At 37.2% G+C, this 17776-nt stretch overlaps 1 protein-coding gene across 2 annotated transcripts in view; it reads right to left on the bottom strand.

Annotated features, from left to right (window-relative positions):
• Positions 1-7747: 7747 nt before the first annotated feature.
• Positions 7748-17776, bottom strand: part of ATL2 (atlastin GTPase 2) — a 78203-nt gene continuing 68174 nt past the window's right edge. The window contains exons 8-14 of one of the 2 annotated variants that reach the window (XM_036751041.1): positions 17297-17435; positions 16220-16347; positions 14605-14661; positions 13282-13353; positions 11970-12401; positions 10306-10320; positions 9720-10207 (exon numbers count right to left, since the gene is read on the bottom strand). In XM_036751041.1, the coding sequence (XP_036606936.1) occupies positions 10100-10207; positions 10306-10320; positions 11970-12401; positions 13282-13353; positions 14605-14661; positions 16220-16347; positions 17297-17435 (951 nt within the window). In that variant the 3' untranslated portion in view covers positions 9720-10099. Of the gene's footprint in view, positions 9694-9719; positions 10208-10305; positions 10321-11969; positions 12402-13281; positions 13354-14604; positions 14662-16219; positions 16348-17296; positions 17436-17776 lie in introns of those variants that run through there. The other variant, XM_036751040.1, reaches the window with a different exon arrangement.

Below are 17776 nucleotides of genomic sequence, written 5' to 3'. Positions count from 1 at the left end.
CTTTTATCTATCTTCCAGGTCAGTGATTTTCCCAATGAAATATTCCACAGTTTCTTCTATTTTCTTTATTCATTTCTTTTGACTTTGTTATTTTATGTCTTGTGGAGTCATTAACTTCCATTTGCCCAAATCTAATTTTTAAGGAATTTTCATCAATGAAGCTTGTACCCTTTTCCATTTGGCCAATTCTGTTTCTTAAGGTATTATTTTCTCTTGTATTTTGTGCACTTCAAGTATTTTTATGTACCAAGCTTCTAATTCTTTTCATAATTTTCTTGCATCACTCTCACTTCTTTTCACAATTTCCCAATTCCACTCTTATTTGATTTTTGAGGTCATTTTTTAGGTCTTTAAGGAATTCTAGTGGGGCTTGTATTCAATTCACATTTTTCTTTAAGACTTTGCTTGTAGCCATTTTGGCATCGTCTCCTGAATTTGTGTCTTGATTTTCCGTCACCATAGTAGCTCTTTATGTTCAGGTTCTTTGTCGTTTGCTCGAATTTTTAGCCTATTTCATGATTTTGAACTTTCTTAAAGTTGGGCTCTCTTCCTAGAATCAGAGGTGGGGTGGGGGCACTGTCCCAAGCATCAGGCTTCTTTGAACTATTTTCAAGCTACTTCTCAAGTTTTTAAAGTTTTCAGTGCTTCCAGGATGTAGTGATCTAGGTAAGAAGTGTAGTTATTGCTCTCCTAGTTTGTTCTTTGATCTTACCCAAGAAGGGCCTCTGCTCCTTTGTTCTCCTTCCAACCTCCTAAGTTGTCTTGGGCTGAAAAAAAGTCTCGCCCCAAACTTCTCTTGCCTCTACTGTTCCAGAATTCAACTTGAAGCATTATTTTAGAGTTTTTGGAGGGGAACATTGAGACAGCTTGGTTATAGTGCTTCTCCTACTCCACCATCTTGGCTCCTATATCCTCCACCCCACTGCTGCAACTATCAACAAGTTTTCCATAGAGATTACTGTAGTAATTGAAAGGGTCTTTGACATTTCAGCAACTTGTTACCCAGAGGTGAAAAAAAAAAGTGATACCGCTCTTCAGAGTCCCTGATCCCTTATAACCAAAAGTATTTTGCTCTGTCCTGAACTGTGACCCAGAAGGTGGTATAGACAATGGAGTTGCCAAACAGCACCCAGTCCTGCACCTAGTGCTAGCACAAATGTCCCCTATAATATCTTTGTAACCAGATGCCCAATCTCCTGTTTCTGGCTTGAAAGCTTCTGGAACTGCTGCTGCTGCTGCCTCAAGGCCCACAACTGGTGTTACTACCATATGGGATCCAGGCCTCTCCTTCCAACCTCCTAAATTGTCTTGGGCTGGAAAAAAGGTCTGACTCCAATCTTTTCTTGACTCTGCTGTTCCATGATTCAACCTGAGGTGTTAAAGTTTTTTGGAGGGGAATGCTGGGAGAGTTTGGCAGCAGTGCTTCCCCTACTCCACCACCTTGGCTTCCACTCTTCTCCACCCTATTGCTACAACTTTCAACAAGTTTTCTACAGAGATTGCTGTAGTGATTGAAATGGTCTTTAACATTTCAGTAACTAATTATCCAGAGAGAGAATGCACTGATCATACTACGTGGCATAAATAGTAAGAGAACAAGAGTCTCTCAGGCACTTTCTTAACCTGATAGATTTCAAAGAATGATTTATCATTGGATCACTGAATGATAAGATTTAGAGCAGAAAATTATCTTAGAAGTCATCTACCATCATGGATGAGGAAACTGAAGTTCAGAGAGGTTGAGTGTTCAAATTCCCACACGTGACAGAGCTGACATTTGGACCTAGATTGTTTGATTCTAAATCCAAGGTTCTTTCTGCTGTTGTGCAGTTTATTATGAACACTCATAGCAAAATCAGCAGGCAAATAGGAGTATTAAAAAACTGAAGTAGTTCACATTCAAATTACAGCATAAATCAACTGGAAGAATTATTGGATTGTTTAAAAATTATCTTTAAGGTTGAATCATTAAAGTCCTTACCTCTATTAATGGATCCAGTTCTAAGTTAGCCTAGATTTTCAAACTATGTATAACTCTGAACTCAGACTACCTGACCCACCTTTCAAAAGGGCCTTCATGTTTTCCCATTTTCCCCCTCCTGAATTCAAATTTCAACTTCAATCAGGTCTCTCCTTTTTTCATTCCCTTAGCTTTGAGTCGGTTAATAATGTAACATCGATCATTTGAGGCAGTGATAGAGGGGACACTTCTGGTAGGGCTGAAATAGGTAGTTTGAAATAAGACATTGAAAAGTGATAGGTGCCAGACTGGCTGCCTTTCTGGTTGACTTGTCCTCAAAGTCAAGCTTATAGATGCCTATTTCTGGGAATAGCTATATGGCTTTCTTTGGATCAATTCACTTAAACAACTTAAATGTACTTCAGGGATTTGCCATTTCATTGTCATGAGACATCAATGCAACATCAAGCTCTGAGGACTACCCCTGTTGCACCATAGCCAGCACTTTAAGAGACATGCTTTCTAGAACACCATTTTTCTCATGAGCCACATAAAACAGGTCATTACCAGTCCTCCAAAGGAGGTTTCACGTCTCTTAGACATCCTTGTGGCATTCTCCGTCAGCAGCTCCGCTTGGCTTCAACTCCATGGAACATCCCTCCTCTCACTCACACCGCTCCTCCCCTCATACAATGATCATCTGAAATTTCATCACCACAAAGACTGACTCAGGTTTTGGTATTCTACACTTTCTCAACTCTCCCTGTTACCTTTCACCTCTGAATGAAGGAACACTAAACTCTTCCCAAAGCCTTCCTTTAATAGAGGGTTCAGAACCTTCCTAGTAACTCCATTCTCCATCAGCAGCTTGATTTGGTTTAAACTCAATGAACACCATGCCCACAAGTCAGGTACCCCATTCCATGGCACCCCACCTTCTGCTTTGCAGCTCCCTTTTGTACATTATCTTCCCCCATTAGATTATAAGCTCCTTGGGGCAGGGAATTCTTTTTCTTATTTGTATCCCCAACATTTAACACAGTGCCTGGCGCACAGTGGGCACTTTTTTTTACTGAATTGAAATGGCAGACATTACAGGAGACAGAATGTTGTGAACATTAATAGACACTCAAGAAATAAGTCAAAAATATTTTATTGGAGATTAGGCAAAGAGAGGTTGCAGATCTGTTTGGGAAAAATAATCACTGAATTAGACTAGAAGGAGGCATAACTCACTCTAAAAGCAGAGCACTTCTCCAAAGAATTAGGGCTTTGTAATGGTTACAGAAGCAAAATCCCAGAAGCTCAAGAGTTTGAAGGGAACCTCAGAGGCCACTTTGTCCAACTGAACATGAACAAACTTTTACAACATACCCAGCAAGGGGTCACGTGGCCTCTGCAAGGAATACCTGAAGGAAAGAGGAATCTACTACCATTCAAAGCAGTCAATCCTGTTTATAAACACTAGATTGCTAAGATAGTTTTCCCTGTATCAAACCTTTTATTTTCTCCTCTGTTAACTTCTACCTTGATTCTACTTTTGCCCTCTAGGGCCAAATCTGATGAAGGTAATGCCTCTTCCATATAACAGATGGAATGTCTTAAATACTCAAGACAATTATCATACCACACAGACTCTTCTCTAGACTAACACGTCCCCAGTTGCTCTGAAATCTCACGTGACATGAACTTAACCATACCAGCTGCTCTCTTCTCAATACTCTCCATTTTATCAATATTGGCTCTAAAATGTGGTGCTCAAAACTGAATACAATATTCCAGGCGTGGGGGCACCAGGACAGAGTACAATATTGTCACCTCCCTAGTCCTAGACATTATGCTTGCTTTGATGTAGCCCAAGATCACCTTGGTGTCTTTGATGGCCATATTAAGCTGCTGACTTACTGAGTCATAAAGTGTCTATCCTCAGTGCCTCTCCTCTGACTCTCATCTTAACCCTCTGCAATCTGCCTTCCAACCCCACTATTCAACAAAAACTGCTCCCTACAAGGTCACCATCCTTCTAGACACCTCTTCAATATGACATTATTTAACTTTTCTCCTTGGGTTTTCCTGACACCACTCTCTCTTGGTTCTCGTTCTGACTGCTCTTCAGTCTCCTTACTGGATAATCCATGTTATGGCCACTTTGGGTGGACCACAAGTCTCACTCTGTCCTAGGCTTTCTTTTCCTTCTATACTTCCCACTTCATTTTCATGCAAAAGACCTCCAGATCTATCTTTCTTATGTTCCATCTCACAAGAACTTCCTAGTAAGAAATTTTAACTGCATGCTCTGTAGCCCCCCCTAGCTCAACAAATCTAAAACACAACTTGGTATCTTTACCCCAAACCCCGCTCCCTTCCAAACTAAGAGAATACCACCATTTTTCTGGTCATTCAGGTTCATAACCTTAGGGTCAACCTTATCTCACTCACTCAACCCCACATATCCAATCATTTGCCAAAAAAAAAAAAAAAAAAGAAAAACCCGCTCAAATATTCCCTTCTCTCCACTCAACATAGCCACCACCCTGGCCCCACTCCCATCACCTTTAGCCTGCACTGCTATAACTTATTTGGCCTCCCTACCTCATTTCTCTCCATTCCAATCTATACTCTTATGTAGCTTCCAAACTGACTTTCCTAAAGCATGTCCAGCCATGTCTCAACCTCACCTTACAGCCCAGAGACTCCCTATTACCTACAGGATCCCCTAGAAACTGGCATTTAAATATGTCTTTAAAACATAGCCCTTTCCTGCCTTTCCAGTTTACTTGCATACCACTCCCCTCCACAGGATGGACCACCTATGTCATCCTGTTGTTCTTCACACTCAACACTCCCATCTCTGGGCCTTGGTACTAGCGGTCCCCCACTTCCAGAATGGGCTCCCTATGTTTCTGCCTCCTAAATACTTAGTTTCTTTCAATCATACCAAGTACCACCTACTGCGGGAGGCCTTTCCTGGCACAACCAGGACCAGGATCATCTACTAGGGCCTTCTCCTCCAAGGCTAACTTGAATTTAATTTGAACATACCTATGTATGTATGTCTGTCTTCCCCGTTAGAATGTAAGCCTCAGGAGGGCAGACTTTTCCTTTTGTCCAAGTATTGCCAGTGCTTAACACAATATTTGGCACAGTAAATAACAAATGCTTGTTGACTGAACTCCACTAAGACATCAAGATTTTTTTCAAATGATTCCATTGTTTTCTAAACAGAACATCCAGAATGGCTCAGAGTCACAAGCAGTGACAAGGGCAATGGTTTTCTGCTGAAGACACAGCATGCCAAGCTGATCTATTTTCCCTTAAAATTATAAACTTAAATTTGTGGATAATTTCCTTCTGAAGGAGGCGAGGCTTCTCCCCATTTAGTTCTGAGATTCCCTTCTAGTTGTTCTGTCAGTTATCAGCAGTGCCAAAAGACCACAATTTAAAAGAGAAATCATATACCTGACAGGTTTCAGAGACCCCAGCAAAGAGGTACCCATTTTCTGTTAGACCTTGTTCCAGAGAAATCCTCTTGGGTTAATGGGGTACAGTATCAACACAGTACAAATAAAAACTACCCATAGATTAACCAAGGCAAGCAAGAATTCCATGGCACGGTTCAACATGAGGGAACATAATCATAAAAAAATATATTTTCCCTGTAATAATCCGTATTAGAAAGAAATGTTTTTCAAGTCTATTCAACAAAATTTTTCAGTGGAATAGAACTCAGAGGATATTCATCTAGAAATGTACTGGTCTTAGTAAACTGTACTACTGCAAAAAATCACACATATTTAAGTCTTCTATTCTCCAAGAATTCCATGAGTCCTGTGAGCAGAGAACAGAATTCTTCCCCACCTCCAAAGAGAGCAAGGATAATCAACTTGTTCCAGAGAGATAGAGATGGGGGGGTGGGGGTGGGCAGGAAGAGAGAGAAAGAGATATAGAATGTTCGAAGCATGAGTAAAAGATATTCCAGGTAAACTTATTTTATCAAAAAGTTAACAAAAACAGTAGATTTGTTAATTTATCTGAAAGATATTATACCAAAGTAAATATTGTTATCACACATTCCAGAGACAAGCCAAGGTAAGGTTTTGGTCCACCTTCTTATAAAGGATCTCCAGTCCTGAATAATCTCACATCTGAATATTGGATCGTCTAAGGTCCAGCCAAGTGCTCTGAAGGCGCTGGGGTTTCAGCCTCTCAGAGAACTGTTACTCAGCAGCATAGCAACTCACCCATCTAATTTCCCACAGAAAATAAGGAGTAAAATTATTCAAAAGAGCTAATGCACTCTATTTCACTTTGCTCCAAAACTTATCTTATGTGACACTGTCCCAAAGCAGATTCTGATTTGTGAAAGGACTACACATTTGCCTGGTGATGATCATTTATTATCATTTTAAAAATATTTAGTCGTTATTAGCCTACCTAGATTCACCCATTATTTTTAGTTGAGAGAGACCTTTGAGATTAGGTGCATGGTGCTAGAAAGCCTGGGTTCTAATCCCTACTCTGCAACCTCTAGGGCATATGAGTCACAAATTCTGAGCCTATTTCCTCATCTACAAAATGGAGATAGTTTTATTACCTACCTCAAAGGGTTGTTTTAAGGCTCCACAGCAGGTAAATGAGTGCAAAGCACTTTGTAAATCTTAAAAGGGTTGATGAATGAATGACATGTAAATTTGTTTAGTGGGAAGAGCTGTAAATGCAACCCAGATTTCTTATTTCTCAGTCCAAGGCTCTTCTCCTCTAAGATGGAGGCCCACTGGTCTTTACCATCTATCCAGTCCCCCAGTCACTGCCTTTTCATTTGTCCATGCAGCCTACAGACTCTTGGGTATTCGTTCTACAGGGCTCAGGCTCTTTTATCCATCCAATAGCCAAATCCTCTTATATGTGGTTTCCCTCAACTAGAGAGGCTTCCCCTTGAGACAAGAGAAAATCTCCCTTTTTCCTTTATGTGCCAAGTACTTAGTACAGCATTTGACCCATGTTTTCCATTCATTTATTCCCTGTACCAGGTTTCCTTCTCTAGGCGGAGAGGAAAAAAAAGCCACACTTCCTTCAAAGCCCCAGGACTAGAGACAAGTATCAGGTGCAAACAAGTTAGATTACCTGAAATCCTTTCATCTGCAACCTAATTAAGGTGGGCCAGATATATTCCTTTAAACTGTCTTAGTGACTCAGAAGAAGAAAAAAGCAGTCTACTGATGGGGAAGAAAACTGCTTAATTCCTTAAGCAAACCTCTTTGTAAATAAAGCTGTTAAAAAATTGATGGACACTAAACAAAGAATTTTGACAGTAAACTTATCTGATCCAATAGTTTTGTTATGCTTTGTGTTCCTACCACTTATGTACTTAACAAGGGTCAGTCTTGCTGTTCAAAGGAAAAGATTTCTTTAGATGACTTTTATAGAATCAAATTACTCTCAATTCAATTCAGTAATAGATTCTAGCTCATAACAGACTTTTAATTTATGAAGCAGTTTACATACATTCGATCCTTGTAAACCTTCGGAGGTAGGTAGTGGTAGTCTAATTTTACAGATGAGGAATTCAAAGCTCACGCGAGGTATGTATCCCTGCCCATGGTCACGCAGGTACAAAGTGTGGGAGGCAGGGTTGAACCAAGGTCTGACTCCAAGTTAAGCTCTCTTTCCACAATACCACGCTTCCAGTCATGAAATGCCAAAAGCATGAACTACTTTAAAAAAAAAAAAAACTGAAGTGGTCTGGGCTTCATCACCCTCTTAGTTAGAAACATGTGAAATGCAGTCTTCAATTTCAAAAGCTTTGCTATGACACAGCCAACTTTTTATTTTTCTATTCATAAACAATCCACAGCATCATTAAACAGGGTGATAAAAGAAAACATACAAACTTCAGGTGGATTCTTTTTTGCTTGAAAATAGATGAGCTGGTATCAATTTAATGTGGATAGAAATAAATACAATCCATAATAAAAACAAAATTCCAAGAAGGGAAAATAAAAGATACAAAATCAAAGTGTGTTTCCAAACTCTCAACATGGAGCGTGATGTCTAACTTCTTTTTCACTTAGAGAACAAGCTGCGTGTTTTCACAAGTGCAGGTCACTGTAGTATATCAGCCCTAACTTACACCCCCAAATGAAAACAAACAAACATCAACAAAAACAAAACCCCACAATTACACCTAGACTCAGACAATTGTTTTTTCTTCTTCTAACAAGAGACAGACATGGAAGAGTAAATGTATTCTTTCACAAATTTAGTTTCATTACTAAGGCAGAGGACCTTAGGAGCTGTCATTTGGGCATTTCCTGCTCATGCTCATTTTAGTATAAAGAAACATGGTTTGTGTTGTGGAATATATATTTGAAGAATTCCTTAAAAAAGAATCACAAGTTTCATTTCATATATACATATATATGAAATATATATATACATATGAAATACATGTATATATACACACACATACACATAACCGATTTTTAATTATGTACTGAAAATAAATTACAGGAAATAACTTTAAAATGCAACGGAAGACGAAGTTTCACAACAAACATTCCCACTGAATTCCCGGGGGACAGGGGGTGAAAATGCGGTGCTCAAGGCAGGTAAATATCACAAATATATCAAAAACTTCAAATTGTTTATGCATTCACACATTTACATGAGCCACAAACATTCCTTTACATAAACCATACTTAGCCTACTACAGAACCAGATTTTGCCATAAACTACAAAACTTTTAATACAAAATCGTATTTATATATTTATAATTCATATACATGCCCTATCTGTGATTTTAGAAAATAAAAGCTACACACTGTACAGACAATCCTAACTCATAGCTGTAGGCAACATTTTTGGCTGGAATTTCTCCCCCAATAAAATTAATGGCATATTTTATGTACACAAAGGCTAAACTGCAGAAGAGACAGTTCCATTTCCCAGTTATGCATCTCCTTTTAGGGCAGGTCTATGGAATTTAAGAAGGCAAGACAAATGTACACTCCAAAATCATGTCCTTAGTGACAAAGGTGAGGTCCTGTCATTTCTGTGAAGATCTGATGATACATGCACTTTGTGTAACACTGGTGCTGACAGCAGTAAAGCAATCTATATTTGTAATGTCGTGGCTCAATAAAGACATCCCTGGTGCCAGTTGTCACTACCATCTCCAACTGACTGATTCACAGCTACTCCAGAAGTTAAAATCTCAATGGGATACTGTATGTTTACATTCTGTTAAAAGATTTCACTTTAATAGATTTCTCAAAATATTTCCCTGATACATCCTTTTCAGACGACGACTTTTTCTAACAAGCCAGAGACTGCAGATTAAATTTAAATTAAAAATTAAACATGGCACAAATGTGCGTGATAAAAGAATGCTCCTCTCTCAGTCTCCATGGCACTAACTTGTGTCTTGGAAGCAAGTGAAGAAGAGAATGCTTAAAACCAACAACCAATTTTCACACTCTGTGGCAACAATCTGTGGAGCCAGTTATACTAAACTACTTCTATGGTGGATTGTAAACTTTGGTTTATTTTGAGTTCTCATTGTACAGCAAGCATGAAAAAGGACGGGAGAGCAGAGTTGAAGAGGAGATGAACTGTCAGTCTGTCTTTAATCGGGCATGATGAGACACCTGGTCAGTCAGGCCTGCTTTGATAGAGTTTGTTACAGACTGCCTTATGTTTTCCTCCATCAATTTATCACCCAGGGGCTTCAATACCTGTGGTATGAGAAATGTGCAAAACAAAATAAAAAGCCATAAGGTAAAAAAAAATTACATATAAAAATATTTTAAAATTCAATTCAAAGTAACGAGCAAAGTAACCAAGAATATGGAAAACTAAACTAAAAAGTTTCAAAAGAATAAGCAATATTGCTGGAAATAATGTATTTAGTCACTTTACAAAGAAAAATAGAAATTATTTTCTTCCTATATGGTATGTCACTGAATTCAAACCATTTTATAGTTCCTATGAGACTTATGTGCAATTCCATACCCTCTCTGCAGCATCAATCTGGTATGTTTACAGCATTTTATGCAGACCGACCGGGCCCAGACGGTCCTGCTTAGTGTCCTACATGTGTAAGTGTGAACACTTCATATACAGAAAAGTTAAAAATACTGTCTAATTTTTCTTCTTGTTATTGTTGGATGACAGTCTCTGTCGCTGTGCTGATGAAAGAGCACGATGAACCATTCGGCGTCTAATAACTTCAAACAGTTTGGAAAACACCTAAAACATGGAGTGATTGGTTAGGAAAATGACGTCAGATTGACTTGAAGTTGACAGAGTATAAGACTAAGAAATTTGAGACTTGGTAGGTTTCTCACCTTCCTGGGACTCCTCTGAGGCAAAAGAAAAGAGAAAGGCAAAGAAATTTAGACAAACTCAGTAACAACAGAGAGATTCTGTCCTCTGAAGAGAAATCAATGCAATTCAAATTAACATGAAAATAATACATTACAGACTGTTTTCACCTGGCTAAGTCTGGTTTAATGACACTCAAAATTCTAGAATTAATGCTTCACAGGAGGTAGATTATTTTAAAGCAAGAACCTGGATACTTAAAATATACTCATGACTTAAAATAATAAAAGGCAACTAGGACAAGGGGAGGGGGATTATAAACTCATTACAAGGAACAAACTGAAGATTGTCTTTCAACCAATTCTTTAGTAAGATACCAAAAATGCTATGAAATAATTAGAGAATTTTCAGGATAGGGCAGGATTTAAGTCCATACATATGTGAATTCTTATCAACTATGAATAACTAATATTATTTCAAAAACTAAGTGTGTAAGTCATCATTCTTGGGGGTGGATTACAGTGAGTAGAATAAGGAAAGAAGCTTTTTATGAGATAAAGTAGAGAGGGAAAGAATTAAGATATAGTAATTTTCCCCCAAAATGATTTACTTTAAAAAAAAAAAAAGTTTAAAGCAAAAGAACCATGAATTATCTTCTTGATCAAATATCTCACTAGGCTACAGTAGGAATGCAAACTGAAAATAACTACTATACTGTTCACAAATGACAGCAGCTTTATTTTTTAGTCTGATATAGTGTTCAAATATTCCAAGATAATAATTTTTCATATCCGTGTACTACATGCAAAATCAGCAAATAAATGCCAGGTTCAGACACAGCCGCTCCAACTGGAGTAACTGCTTACCAGCGAAGCTTGACTTTGACCATACCAGTAACACCAAAAAGCAAAATCCAGAAACAAGTCCTCCTGACTTCCAGTGTATTTGTCTTCCCACGTCATAGGTTAATAGGTTAACAGCTTCTCAGGTCCGATACACAATGAAGTCTAGGCTTTTTTTCTTCATAGTGCTTCAGTCTGTCAACCTTATCTTCCTGGTAAAGCAACTTTGTCACTTGGTTGCAGATGTCCACTACTCAATATTTATTATGGAACATGGCTGCGCATTGCTCCTTGCTCATGTTGATGAGTAGCACTTTTCAAAAATATTAGTTATGAATGTAAAACTTATTTGTCTTCCCTCTTTAAGTCTTCACTGATTATATTACTATTGAGGACTTTTTCATATTCCAAAGAAAACTCATCAAAAACTCCATAGTAAACACTCATTCATTTAAACCGAACTCAACATTTTTTGTTGAATCGACTATATCTCTGTGACAATCAACCCTAAGAAAAGGCACTTGGTATCTATCCCAAAAATGTCAATTTTGGCATAGCCACGCTTGTGTAATCATCATGATTCTGGAAATAAATATTTAAACCATACAACGTAAATCCACTCAGCAGAGAGCACACCAATACAATCACCAGTTCATGGGATTTAAAGATGGGAGAAACCCTACACATCATCTAGTTCAACCCCCTCTTTTACAGACAAGGAAACCAAGACCCAGAGAGGATGAGATCTGGTACGAGAGAGAGAGCAGTATTCAAACGATGGAGAAGAAAGCACCAGGATGCAGGGGACGGAACGGTCAATAAAAGACTAGAAGATAGATACCAACCTGTTCCCATAGGGTTTCGGCAATCTGATCAATCATTGTTCCAATTTCTCTGAACTCCCCAGAGTATTTAACATATGCCCAAGTACAAAGGGATGTCAGTGCCAAACCCATTATCAGGTTACACAAGACGGCTATCGAGTTCAGGCCGATGAAGCCGGTCAGTCCTGAGATTATATACATAGCAAACATGACTGCAAACAGCGTGGCAGGGGTACGAGCAGCATAGAAGATGTTTTTGCCATCATTGTGCTTTACAAAATTTGCATAGGTTTCTTCGATCTCAGCTTCAAGCTGGTCCTGATAACGACGGCAGAACTCATCTCCTCCCATTTTTTTCACAGAACAAAACTGTTTGACAGCCAACTCCTTGAAATCCAAATGCTTTTTTTCTAAATCCGAAGGTGCAATGTAAGGCTTATCTCCACCACATACCTATTTAAATAAAATGGCAGTACAATGAGCTACCTTTTAGAAATGTTTTTTTTTAAAAAAAAAAAAACAAAACACTGCCTAACTTTAATTCTTACAATGACAGAACCATGCAAGGCCCAAGTTGTAAATAGCTCAAAGTAGAAATCAAGTAAACTGAATAATGTGCTTCACCAAAAAGGTTTGTTTAAGCCACATAGGCACACTAAATCATTTCCCTTCTCAACAGAAGTGTACAGAGATCATTTAAAACCCACTCAAAACTTCCAAGTATTACAGTATCATCCTTATACAAACAACAGAACTAAAGCACGGAAGGCAAATTACTTCCATTATTCTGGGTCACCATTCTGCCTTCACCTACATGTATTTTCCCTGATAAAACATCATTATCCTTGGGGGCAGTGACAGTTTCATTTTTATCTTTGAATTCCCAGTGCCTGTAATGTAGCAGGCACTTAATAAAGACTGACTGACATACCTGAATGGAAGATATAGTGAAAATTGCTAGGAAGACACATGGTGAGAGTATAACAAATAACACTACCCAAATTATCTTCAATTTAAAGTTAATTTTAGAAACTACTATGAGTCTTAAGCTTGCTTATTATATCAGAGGCTACTATTAACAGCATTCTAAATTACTTAACAAAACACCCCCCACCATTTTATCCCTGTGGTTTATGGCCTGCTAGCAGGCCTTTTTTCTTTCTTATATGATAGGTAAACTTTGCAAAAACAACTTATTTCCAAGAATGAGAATGAAGAAGGGAACAAGGATGTGCTTGTGATGATGACAATGAACTAGAATGCAAACTCAAAGACTGTATTTAAAATAGCTGACTTACATCACAAACAACTGCAAAATTACAAAATTACCCACCTGCTCCATGTTTTTGCTATAGCTGTCCCTTGCTCCTGCTACTGCAGCAAGATTGTTAGCTTCAGCTGTTGCCTTAAAAAAAAAAAAACCTTCCATTAAATAAGAACACTTTCGATGTCTACTGTTAATCTTCAAACATAAGCTACAAAAAAATACAATCATTCTTCCAAGAAGAGGAACAATAGTAAGAAGTGCAAAGATTCATTTGATTCAAAGATTAGTTCTATTTGCTTTATGCAAATATTATTTTTGCAGGGAGGATAGGAAGGCAGTGACTATATTCTTTCCTAATTACATTTACCTTATGTTAAGGTAAAAGCATAGAATAATGTAAAAGAAAGCACAGAAAATCTGGGCCCAAAGCCCAACTCTGCTACTTGCTACTTGTGAATTCTTGAACAATCACTTCCTGGACCTCAAATTTCCTTGTAAAATGAGGGGGCTGGACTAGAAGACTGATGTTTTTTCCAGAGCTAAATCCTATAATATTAATATTTAAAATGACTTGGGCAAACACCAAATAATTACATCTACAAATCATCCAAAAATAAGTTAGGTGGTTAGAGTAGGGTTAAAAATGAAACTGTTCCACTCAATGAATCTCACTCAATATCTCTCTCACATAGTCCATTCAAAAGTAAAAAACACTGACACATAATCCATGTAAAGGTTAAGACATATTCCAATCCATAAAGATAAATTTCATATTTGGGGGGAAATATGCCTGTTATACTGTAAAATTAATAGGTTGCCCAAAGCAGCAAATCCCAAGAGTTCTCAGTTATTCAAAATTTTCCTAAGAAAATAATATGGCACATTCTTACTTTTATAAACTAAATCCCAAATCATCACATTTTCAGAAAACAAATTTCATTCCAAAAGATAAATTACTGACAAAAAAAGGAACTAAAATGATTTTTTTTTTTTTGCCTCAAGAAAAAGAAAGTATAGTTCAGGTATCTATATTAAGCCATCATCATTAACAAATGTATGAAAAAGCTTGATAACTCGGGTACCTAAAAGGAAGGTCTTTCCCCCCCCATATAACATGAGATATAGTTTCTAGTACAGTGCTTTACCCATGGCCCAGTATGTGATAAAGAATGAACTCAGCCTTTCTAATTTAGTTATTCTAATCTATGCCAAGACAAATCAGCAGCTCAAAACACTTGTCAAATCACCTGATCCAAGGTATGACTTTAGAGTATCTTCAAAATTGCAGTCCCATAGTTTAAAAATCATGTACAATTTGTTCATAACCTTGGTATAACTTTCCACGTTAAGCCCATTTCCCCCTCAAATATACAAAATAAGATAAAGTACCTGAAGCATAGATTTAGGATGTGGAAGCTCTTCTCCTTGATAGATTTTAATATAAGCCTAAAAACAAACAAATTTTCATTAATTATTCTTAAAATCTGGATCAAAAATGACAAAAACAAAACTTAAAATAATAGGGAGAGGGTGTTCATACGCATAATCATTCAGAAAAATTGTTTTCGTCACTAAGTAAAGCATATTGATTAAGTCACAAAAAGAAATGATATACTGATTTCACAACACTACCAATCTGTCCCCTTTTAAAAAAGTTATTAAATAAAAGGCAAATTAAACCTAAAAGACCATAGGATATATCTGAACTGACACATTTCCACATGTCTTAAATTAGATCTGCTTTATACAACCTGGAAAACAATATATAAAATAAAACTACAACATAAATGGAATGCTTTGAAATTATAATGATCAAGCCTAGCCCTAAAGAAGAAATATGAGAAGGTTCCACCCTTCAGGGTGCAGAATACTGCACGTGGCAGCTTTTTCAAAATTTTACTGAACTTTCTAAAATTGTTTATTAAAAGAGATAGCTCTCAGAGACAAGGTAGGGGAAGAAAAGGAAATGTAGATGATGCAGGAAAAAAATGTCAATAAATTTTTAAAATTATATCTGCTTTCAACTATAGGTAACTCAGACCCCTACAATTCTATGTAGAATATAGTCAATGCAAAAGCTTTAAAATTCAAGGTTATATGATGGCCAGCATCTTTCATCATATTTCATTCTCAAGGGAAAGTCAATCTCCAATTTTGGGCTAGAAAGAGAGAAGGTTCAGATTTGGAACACTCCACCCTCCTTACACACACACACACACACACACACACACACACACACACACACACACACACCCCACTCTTCCATATAAATGACTATCAAAACTATCTTACTTCATAATTATTCATAAATACAAGTTTTAAAATTAAATCACACATAAACCAAAAGTTTTTAGAAAAGGAGGTGGGGCTAGAACAGAAAATATAAACTTTCATTTCTCCTAACCCTTACCCCAAACTTTGAATAATTAATGCAGAACTGATTTTCCACTACATTATTTATTCTAACTCATTCTCAGCTGTAAGTAATCCTAACACTCTGAAGGATGAAAAAAGCACAACTGAAGAGGAATGAAGCGTGCTTCAAGTGCTGGCCATAAAGGTACTTTGCCATCAATCATACTTCAACTGCTCTTAGTGAACCATCACAAGTCCAAAAGAGACTTTTCCTGATCACCAGAGACAGGGAATTAATGATTCTCAATACTAACAGGGTCCATAAATGCTAGTTACAATATCATGAATATCATTGTTCTTCTTATCTCCCACACCCACCAAACCCATTTCAAACCTTAGGATAAAGGCAGGAAGATTTAAAGTTACAGTAAGTAAAATCTTGCAGGAAATGAAGACAATTCATCCCAGCTACAAGTTCTATTCATCAAAAACAAAAGAGAATGGACAAAATTTTCCTTGTCACAGGTTTAAGAACCAGTTCACTCTTAACACATCTCCATGTAATAATGCCATACCCCATGAGCTAGCTATCACTTCTAATTTAGGAAATTATATTTTAGTGGTTTTAAATATAACAGAGTTTGCCTACCTTAAAGTATTCTACAAGATCTCTACAAGTCACTTTGGATCCACTTATCTCTTTTTCTACCAAATTTTCAGGGGCAAGCAGTAACGGAACCAGATTGCGAAGCTCTTTTTTAAAGTCTTCATCAATATCTAGTAGAGATGGAATTAGTCAATACTAAATTAGTCACAAAAGAAATAGAGATTCAGTCCCCAGTGGCATAAAACTATAATAGGTTTCTATTATGGAAAAGCAATGCAGAAACCATCCTTCATTTGCACAGCTTCATTGAGAAACAATGATAATTATTTTTTTCTTTTCTAGATCACATAATTAAAAAAATTTACATCACTTTTACTGAGCTAATTATACACAGTATGTCAACTGATACAACTAGTTACAGCAGGTACCTTACCCAACATCATAAACAATCTCCCTATGCCCTTGCTGAAAATGTCTTAATACAACGTAAATTCACAGAAGACAGGAAATATTTTGTATATGAAGTCTTGACTCTAGAACCATGTTTGGCAAACAGAAAGGGCTTAATAAATGAGTACTGAAAGAATGGAATAAGAATAACCCATGAGTCAAAAGTCTCACTTTAAATGTTTGTGTTTTGTTTTTTCCTCAGTCCTTCTGAATGAGTTTCTTCAATCCTCAACCTTTCTCCATTTATCTCCACAAACCTACACAAAAAGGAACTGCACTATCTTCTCAAACAAAAGGAGAAGACCCAAATCTACATCTGTTAGTACATTAGAGTTTCTTAGCATACTGCTATGTGTCTTGGAAATAAGTGTACACAGTCTTCAAGATCAACCTTTCAAAATTTTGTCACTAGCAAAAAGCTGACATATAAAAGTTATTGCTTAGATAGTTTGTGACAAAATTCAATTTTAAAAACCTTGAAACAAGGAGCATGGTAACCACTTTTTAAAAATGCTTCAAAACAGAAAAATGAGCAGCAAAGCATTTATATCCCATATATCCCCATGACCTCATAAATCCAACTCCTATACGAAACAAAAACCAACTAATACTAGCTTTAAAAAGTGTAATAACCAGTATTCCACATGAATGAGAATGAGAAATTCCTACCAGTCAATCTCCCATCAAAACTTGGATTGGTTGCAACTTTAAGACCAGGATGTGGCAACAGGAAACAACCAAGGTTAGAGAAACAACTGTGTATATGCTTCCTTACATTCTGCAGCTCTTCATGTTGGTTTTGCTTTACCTATAATGAGGTAAGAAGAAAACAAGATAAAGATATAAATGTGAGGGCATTTTTTTTAAACAAACATGATTAAATGCCACCAATGAACACTGGCGAAACATAAGAAAATCAGCAAAGGCACTTTTCAGATTCCACTCAATATAGTCATTCCTTTTGTTAAATAAGTGTTTCAGAGGCATGAGTACCAAAAGTCAAAGGGTGAGAGAGAAGGAAGAAAAGAATACTAGGATGTGAGGGTCAATCCCAGCTTGGCGACTTACTACCTGAGTGACCTAGGTCACATTAACGCTTACACATAGGTAAAAGGAGAGGGTTGGACTCAACCTCTAAGGTCCCTTTTA

The sequence above is a fragment of the Trichosurus vulpecula genome, chromosome 3 (genome assembly GCF_011100635.1).
Source record: "Trichosurus vulpecula isolate mTriVul1 chromosome 3, mTriVul1.pri, whole genome shotgun sequence".
NCBI classification, from domain to species: Eukaryota; Metazoa; Chordata; class Mammalia; order Diprotodontia; family Phalangeridae; genus Trichosurus; species Trichosurus vulpecula.
The sequence above is the reverse complement of the archived record's forward strand: the minus strand, read 5'-3'. Positions and strand labels throughout refer to the sequence as shown.